The sequence below is a fragment of the Grampus griseus genome (assembly GCF_964374135.1).
Source record: "Grampus griseus genome assembly, chromosome: 6".
Lineage (NCBI taxonomy): Eukaryota > Metazoa > Chordata > Mammalia > Artiodactyla > Delphinidae > Grampus > Grampus griseus.
Window position 1 is genome coordinate 1251498 of NC_139000.1, and position 8052 is coordinate 1259549.

General features: G+C 56.7%; 1 protein-coding gene across 5 annotated transcripts; it reads left to right on the forward strand.

Annotated features, from left to right (window-relative positions):
• The first annotated feature begins 12 nt into the window (after positions 1-12).
• Positions 13-7224, forward strand: ENTR1 (endosome associated trafficking regulator 1). Of its 5 annotated transcripts, XM_082656542.1 has the most exons (10): positions 13-221; positions 322-471; positions 1209-1277; positions 2038-2150; positions 2448-2849; positions 3371-3444; positions 4048-4159; positions 4502-4564; positions 5015-5154; positions 5884-7224. In XM_082656542.1, the coding sequence occupies exons 1-10, from the start codon at positions 152-154 to the stop codon at positions 5981-5983; spliced, it is 1293 nt and encodes a 430-aa protein (XP_082512668.1). In that variant the 5' UTR covers positions 13-151; the 3' UTR covers positions 5984-7224. The 5 variants fall into 5 exon arrangements, with proteins under 5 accessions (XP_082512668.1, XP_082512666.1, XP_082512667.1 ...); XM_082656540.1 differs by lacking the exon at positions 322-471; XM_082656541.1 differs by lacking the exons at positions 322-471; positions 1209-1277.
• Positions 7225-8052: the final 828 nt, after the last annotated feature.

Sequence of the window (8052 nt, forward strand, 5' to 3'; positions counted from 1 at the left end):
CGCGGAGCAGAAGCAGCGGCCGGAGGCTCGGAGCAGCGGCCGAGGGGCGGGCGAGTGGGGCGGTCGACTTGGGCCGCGGCCTGGGCGGAGTCGGAGCCATGGAGCCGCCGCTGCCGGGCTAGGGAGGGCTGGCGCCGCGGGGCCCGCGGCGATGGCGGGCTACGCGCGTCGCCCCGGCGTCGCCCCGCTGTCCCGGGCCCGGAGCCTCGTCATTCCGGACGGTGAGCGGGCGTGGGGCGGGCGGGGGTCCGCGGCCCGGCGTCCGCGCTGAGGCCCAGGTGAGGCGGGCGCGCGGTGAAGTCGCTCTTGTTGTTATTACAGCTCCCGCGTTCTATGAGCGCCGGTCTTGTCTCCCCCAGCTAGACTGTGAGCGCCCCCAAGCCAGGGACCTGGAGTCCCACTTCTTCGGCATTCGGCCGACGTTTATGTGCTATGTGCCCAGTCCGGTGCTAGCTTCCGTGGGAGACACAGGTGAGAGACGAGCCTCAGGGACTCCCGGTGCCGGCACTACCTGTAGGTCCCGCGCGATAGCGCAACTCACCCCCGGCCCAACGGTGACCACTAGCCCCACCGTGCGCCGGGCGCGGGGAGTAGGAAACGTAAGTGGATAGGAGTCCCGTCCCCTGGAGCTCACAGTCTCCTCTTGGAGAACCCCCTGCCCCCCCAGCCAGACAGTTCCAGTACACCGTGGCAAATGCCGGCATAGAGGTAGGCCCAGTGGCAAAACAGGAAATCACCTTGCTTTCTCAGGTGGGAGGATGAGGGAACCTTCATCCAGTAGGCCAGGCTGGGAAACCAGGTGTAGCCATCCTCTGGTCGCTGCAGCTGGGCAGAGGCCATCTTTAGTTCATCCTAATTCTCCCCAAGCGGCTACACTGCCTGCCTGGGGTCCAGGGTGTTCAGGGAGCGTTTAGGTGGTTCTGTCAGGGTCTGAGAGCCCATGACAAGCCACGAGGGCATTCAGGAGGCACCATAAGACGGAGGACGTGCGCCTGCCCCGCGGGGCATCAGACCTACGGGAGCTTTTTCAGAATCACAGCTGCCAGGGCCCACGGATGTCAGACCATCTCCAGGGGCAGGAGCCCGGGGGCTTGTGCTTTGAAAGTTGCCCAGGCCGTAAGAGCCACTGCAGTAGAGACCGCATGTCAAAACAAGTTGTGGTCATAGAGGCTTCCCGTGATCACGGTGGGGTGATGATGTCTCTGCAGATTTGGGCTATGGAAAGGGGAAAGGCACTATGCACGGTCCATCAGGAGCCCAGAACACACACTTTGGAGGTACAGTAGTTCAGTAACCCTTTCTTTTTTTCTCCGTCCATGCCTCTATGTGGCAGGCACGTGCCCAGCAGCAGGGCTGGCAGTCTGACAGCATATAACCCGAAAGAGCAGGTGGGGGTGGAGCCCCACAGTCGATCTTGACCAGCAGGTGGAGGGAAAGTGGGCACAGGGGCAGGAGAACCTGGGCATGAGGGATGGCAGGGGGTGGGAAGTCACACCTGAGGGGTCTGAGGAGACAGTGGGGCCAGGGTTACAGGAGCCAACTTCATACAGGGTTGACACCTGGGCTTGGATCACTGGTGGGCCAAAAGGGCCGCAGGGTGGCTGGTTGGGTACCGGCAGAGTGGGAAAGAGAAGGGAGAGCTGGAGAGTGAGTGGGGAAAAGGCTGGAGGTGGAGCAGTGGTTCCTGACGTGGCTGCACGTCCGCTCTGCCAGCCTCCAGTGTAGGCTGCAGCCCAAGCCCTTTGCATGGGAGTGGAGGCGCGTGGCAGCCTTAGATGTCCCCAGGTGGACCCCGTGGGCAGCAAGGTGCGGGGACCGAGGAGCTGGGACGAGAAGGAGAATTTAGAATGCCCGAGTTGGTCTGTTTTATCAGCCAGCTTTCTCGTTTCCCAGTGTCGCTGAGGTCTGGTGGAAGGACGAGGGCAGTGTTCCCCATCTTAGGTGGGGTCGTGTTCAGGAAAGAGCAACGAATAGGGACGTTCCCTTTAAGGACCTTCAGAAGACGTTTCACGTTTGTGACGTCTGTTATCATCTCAGGTGAGAAACTTGGAGATCTTGAAGAGGCAAATCCATTCTCCTTTAAAGAGTTTCTGAAAAGCAAGAACCTTGGCCTGTCGAAAGAGGATACTGACAGCAGAATTTATTCAAAGGTAAACCTAAGGCGTTGTTTGCAGCGACCTTAGACAGAAAACCCTTCCGGAGGCCGTCTCTCTTCTGACGTGCAGTGTTGCTTCCCAGGAGGCTGGCCGAGGGCTGTGGGGCAAAGCGGGGCAGCTGCTGCTCCCGGTGGAGAAGCCGTGTGGCACTCAGAGCCGTTTGGGTCCTTCCTGCCCCCCACATTCTCGGCAGCCAAGATGGGCCCTTCTTCTTGTTCCAACCTCAGACGTCTAGGAAGAAGGGCCTGCGACGGCTCCGGAGCCTGAGCGTCGCCTCCCTGTCTTCTTCAGGAAGCCACGAGGCACTCGCTGGGACTCGGCCGCAGCTCCCCCACCTCCCAGGCCATGGGGTATGGCCTGGAGCATCAGCAGCCGTTTTTCGAAGACCCGACGGGGGCTGGCGACCTCCTGGACGAGGACGAGGACGAAGGGTGGGACGGGGCCTACCTGCCGTCTGCCGTGGAGCAGACCCACTCCTCCAGGGTTGCCGCCAGCACGTCGCCCTGCAGCACCTATGTCTCCTTTTTCTCCAACCCGTCGGAGCTGGTGGGGCCTGAGTCTCTGCCTCCGTGCATGCTGAGCGACTCCGACTCCCGCGTCTCCCCAGCCGGGAGCCCCAGCACCGACTTCACAGTCCACGGAGAGTCTCTGGGGGACAGGCACCTTCGGACGCTGCAGATAAGTTACGAAGCAGTAAGTGAGGGGGCTGTGCGTCGGCACCCTGGTCGTGGCTCGTGTCTAAGCAGCATTCTTGGAGGAAACCTGGAGCCCCCGGTGTCCCTGATGGCCGGGGGTGGGCTCTAAGGACAAGACAGCCTGTGTTCTGTCTGACCGGCAAGAGCGTAACCGCCAAAGTCCTGCGGAGGGCTGTGAGGGGGCGTGAACTGGAGCAGAGGGAGATCCTCAACGCGCTGCCCTCAGAAAAGGGTCCACCCCAGCTGGTGGCTCGGGGACAGCTTGCCCGGTGTCCTGAGGGCATTTGAAAAATTATAGTCACCTAAGAGTTATAAGATCTCAGTAAGACTGGAGTCTGTGACTGTAGTAGGCCTTTAAAAAGCAGAAAACCTTGTTCTTGGTTTTTCACTGTATGTGGACCGTAGAGTGGCTCTTGCAATGTTTTTGTTTATCAAGAAGTTGCAGAGCCAAGTAGCAGAAGTACACATCCCTTTGCAGTGAGACACCGAGCTTCTAATGAGGATTTTCTTTTTCTGCAGCTGAAAGATGAAAATTCTAAGCTAAGAAGAAAGCTGACCGAGGTTCAGAGCTTCTCTGAAACTCAAACAGAAATGTACGTAAGTTTTGAGTTAGGCTTGCAATTCAAATTACCTTCTGACCCTCAAAGAAACCAATGCGAAAACGATAATGAAGTATCAGAATTGGACTGTGCCTGGGTTTTTATTGTTTTGTTTTTTTGTTTTGTTTTTTAAAATTAGTTTGTTTATTTAACTTATTTATTTTTGGCCGCGTTGGGTCTTCGTTGCTGTGCGCGGGCTTTCTCTAGTTGCGGCGAGCGGGGGCCACTCTTCATTGCGGTGCACGGGCTCTAGGCATGCAGGCTTCAGTAGTTGTGTGAGAGTGGGTTTTATTGCATTAAATCCTCAGCATCAGGTACGTTTCTTATGTTTTGTGTAAAAGTGTGTTTGAAACAGAGCAAAATCAACCCCACTTGACAATGGAGCAGCAGAGCTGTCAGACGGCCCCAGGGCGCCCCTGACCGCCAGCCAACTGGCATCCAGCTCTGAGGTGGTCGCCTCACAGCTGTTCCTCCCAAGGTGCATTCTGAAACCTTGTGGTTTTTATTTGATCAAATCCAATTAAAACTGCTTATAGTCTGACATTCTTAGAATTAGTCAAGGGAGTTACTAGTCCCCTGGGCTTTTTCCTTAACAAGGGTGAGGACGCTCGAGCGGAAGTTAGAAGCGAAAATGATCAAGGAGGAGAGTGACTACCATGACCTGGAGTCGGTGGTGCAGCAGGTGGAGCAGAATCTGGAGCGCATGACCGTGAGCAGACAGGCGCCTGGCTCGCAGTGGGGCATGGGCGGGGCCAGCCTGGCTGGACACTGTCGGTGTCTGCTGTGTCACTCCCCACAGGGCACTGAGTCCTGCCCCGGGGGCACATGGGTCTGGGTGGGCCCAGGCAGGCCGGCAGTGAGCAGGGCCCCTCACAGTGGGCTGCCCAGCCGGGGCCGCCAGGTGAGGGAGAGGGACGGGGAGGGAGGGGGACGGGGAGTGAGAGGGACGGGGAGGGGGAGGGGCGGGGAGGGAGGGGATGCGCCCTGCGTCCATTTTACCGTGTCAGTGATGCCTCTTATTTTTTTTCTCTTTTTGTGGGGGGAATAACAGAAACGGGCAGTAAAGGCCGAAAATCACGTCCTAAAACTGAAACAGGAAATCAGCTTGCTCCAGGTAACTAGAGAGAGGGGCTTAAACGGTTCACATATTCGTGAATTCCAAAAAGGGCACCAAAGAGTCTCTGCTGGGGTTTCCTCCCCTCGCCCTCCCGCTCCCCCGCAGATGAAGCACCCAGATCAGGACAGCCTGAGCTTTCGTGCCGGGCCTCCTGGTTGTGCCCAACAGGAGTGTCGAGGGCATCACTATAGAGCGGGGGGTGGCACGTGCGCACCAGACGACAGGCGAGGTACCAGGGACGGCATTAGGCCTGTGTCCTTTAGGAGGCCTGTGTCCTTTAGGAGGCCTGCTACCCCCCAGTTAGGAAAGGGCATCATCCCCTTGTCGCCTCTACCTAGGGTGCCTTGTCTGGTTTCAGTCAGATGGCCTTTTAGCTGCTCTCCTGTTTAGCCAGGAAAAAGCTCTAAGGCTGCCACGCCCGTCCCCTCCCCCCCACCCCGGGCCCAGGCGCAGGTCTCTAACTTCAAGCAGGAGAACGAAGCCCTGCGATCAGGCCAGGGTGCCAGCCTGGCAGTGGTGAAGCAGAACACCGACGTGGCCCTGCAGAACCTCCGCGTCGTCATGAACAACGCACGCGCCTCCGTCAAGTGAGTGCAGGGCCTGGAGGGGTGCTTAGCCAATGTTTCCAGCTGCAGCCTTGGGGGGTGGGGCTCAGTGATCCTGTTCACTCCGCAGTCACACGACACATCCTTGGTGAGCAGGCCCTCCACGGTCCACGGGGGGATAACCGTTCTCACGTGGGAGGCTTGAGGGTTAACGTCAGCCAGACCTGAATCACCTACAAGACACCAAGGTTTTGAGTGAAAAAGAATAATACTTTCCCTCTTATAAAAACACATACACTTGAAGAAGGCCCAAGACGTGCAGGGCACAGTGAGGCTCCTGGGAGGGGTCGGTTGCCGTCGTCGTGATCTCTCTCCCGCGGGGCTGAGCTCAGCAGCAGCGGTGTCCGGTCAGAGCCGCTGGTAGGGAAGCCCATCGGGTGTCCAGACACAGCCGTGGGTAGAGAAGCCCGTCTCGTTTAAGTCCAGTACAAAGAGTCTCTTGAGACTGAATCTAAGATTTAAAAACTCTGCACTTTTCACTCTGGAACTTCTCTGCTTTAACGCTTCTGGGTTTTTTTGGGGGGGTGGGGGCGGGGGGCTGCGTTGTGTGGCTTGCGGGATCTTAGTTCCCCAACCAGGGAACCAACCTGTGCCCCCTGCAGTGGAGGCGGGGAGCCCAAACCACTGGACTGCCAGGGAGGTCCCAAAGCTTCTGTTATTGCCCTGGAGCAGTTGTAGAAATCATCTGTAACATCTGTGCTTTTATTTCAGGCAGCTGGTTTCTGGAGCTGAAACATTGAATCTTGTTGCTGAAATCCTTAAATCTATAGACAGAATTTCTGAAATTAAAGATCAGGGGGAGGAGTCTTGAGACCCACGGAGGTGCTTCCAGCTCACAGCTCTGTTTACATCCTGAAACCATTACCCGATGGATTGCAACATGCCACCATGTCTCTGAACGTGCAGTCTTCACACACAGTAAAGATACCTATCACAAGATACTAATTTCACGGCCTGGAACAGTATCGTGAGCCGCACACAGGGAGGAGCAGCCCCTGGATGCGAGAGCCGCACCTGTGCTCCGTGTAGCCCTCCTTGGTGAGCTACAGGCGCTGATCATCTGCTGGAAGACACTTCTATAAAAGCCGGTGCTTTTTTTTAGAGTTACTAAACAAAAACAGCAATTCTGTGATGAGTGTTTTCCATTGTCATTCTAGAATATGAACTGTAAGATAAGTTCAGTTGATCGTCTTTGCTTTCGTAAGTAGAGAAAAACACTAAATGAGTCACAACGTAAGCGCTCGCCTCAAACAGGGACCTGTGCCTTACTGGCGGTGCTCTGCACCCCCTCTGGCTCACAGCCCACTCCTTCAGCTTCGGGGTGGGGGTGGGGGCTCCTGTGGTTGGTGACCTGAGCGTGGATGCCCCACGAGGTGGTTGCCATTATCTTCCCGCAGGGATCAAGGTCAGCACGGGCACTCCACGGTGGGGCGCCACCTAAGTGCACTGGAAGGAAAACTGGCTTTGGCTGGAGGGTTTTGGTACGCATTCCAAGCGGCATCTTGGAGGATGGCATGTCGGATTCAGGGACTTGGAGGATGGCATGTCGGATTCAGGGACTTGGAGGATGGCATGTAGGATTCAGGGACTTGGAGGATGGCATGTAGGATTCAGGGACTTGGAGGATGGCATGTAGGATTCAGGGACTTGGAGGATGGCATGTAGGATTCAGGGACTTGGAGGATGGCATGTAGGATTCAGGGACTTGGAGGATGGCATGTAGGATTCAGGGACTTGGAGGATGGCATGTAGGATTCAGGGACTTGGAGGATGGCATGTAGGATTCAGGGACTTGGAGGATGGCATGTAGGATTCAGGGACTTGGAGGATGGCATGTAGGATTCAGGGACTTGGAGCCGAGGCAGAGCCTTCCCAGGTCAGGGCGATGTCTCCCCGGGTGCCTTTCCAATCCCTTCCTGTTGGAGGGGAGGCGTAACATGCACTAGATGCCTTTTTGGCTGTTTTCCTACGGATGTTATTTTTTTAACTAAACGTCCTTTTTGCATCCTGTTCAAATTGACAGTTTTCTTATTTAATAAATTCTAAAATTCACATGCAGTGTCCTTTTTTTTCCTAATTCAGCCCGTTCTTTATGCTTGAGAATCACGCTGCTGACCGTGGCCTAATGGGTGGTTTGTGCTGATAAATGAAAACGCCCAGGGGGTTAGGGTGGACCCACACCGGCTGCTAGGCTCGGCTGCAGGGACAGCGCGCTGCGGACACGCGCGGCACAGCTGCGTGTCTTGGGTGGGACAGGTTGGAGTCTAGCATGGGAGCATTTGAGGTCCTCTGGTTGGACTTACAAGACGTTTGAACTGCTAGGCCCTGTGATCTCAGCTACAGGTAAGAGCCTCCCAGCAGTCCCCACTGACCCCGCCCTTCATCTCACCCCCACCCACTACCTTGTGCTCCTGCCCGTTGGTGAAAAGTGGGTTCCGGAATCAGTTTTCAGAGCAGACTTCAGACAGGGTGGTCTAGTAGGAGAGTGTTAGAGTGAGCCTCTCTTCTGGGTGCGCTCGCAACAGCGCTGGGGCTGCCGGGGGAGGGGGGGGGTGCCTGGGCCACAGCCCTGGGTAGAGGGCACGGCATTCATTTTACAGGGACCAGATCACCGGGCTGGAGGGCTGGGGTGGGCACAGGGGGTCTGGGTGCAGCAAGGAGGGGGGTGGACACGCAGGCTTCTGTTACACTGTTCTCTGTGCCTTTGAAGTGTTCCACAGTAAAAAAAAAAAAACTTCAGAGAACAATTCACGATGACTTCGTTGAACATGCATCTCTGCCTGTGCATCTGGACCCCGTGGGCTCGGGTCCCGGACTATTACGGGGGCGCTGAGTGAGCACGGGAAGGACCGGCAACTCTGTGGGCCCCTCGCTGCAGGT

What these genes read in the sequence shown, in the direction of transcription:
- ENTR1 (XM_082656538.1), top strand. Translation starts at nt 152, where the DNA reads ATGGCGGGCTACGCGCGTCGCCCCGGCGTCGCCCCGCTGTCCCGGGCC. An exon ending in ACAGCAGAATTTATTCAAAG is followed by an intron (nt 2,151 to 2,447) that starts GTAAACCTAAGG and finishes TGTCTTCTTCAG; the next exon opens with GAAGCCACGAGGCACTCGCT. An exon ending in TCTGAAACTCAAACAGAAAT is followed by an intron (nt 3,445 to 4,047) that starts GTACGTAAGTTT and finishes TTCCTTAACAAG; the next exon opens with GGTGAGGACGCTCGAGCGGA.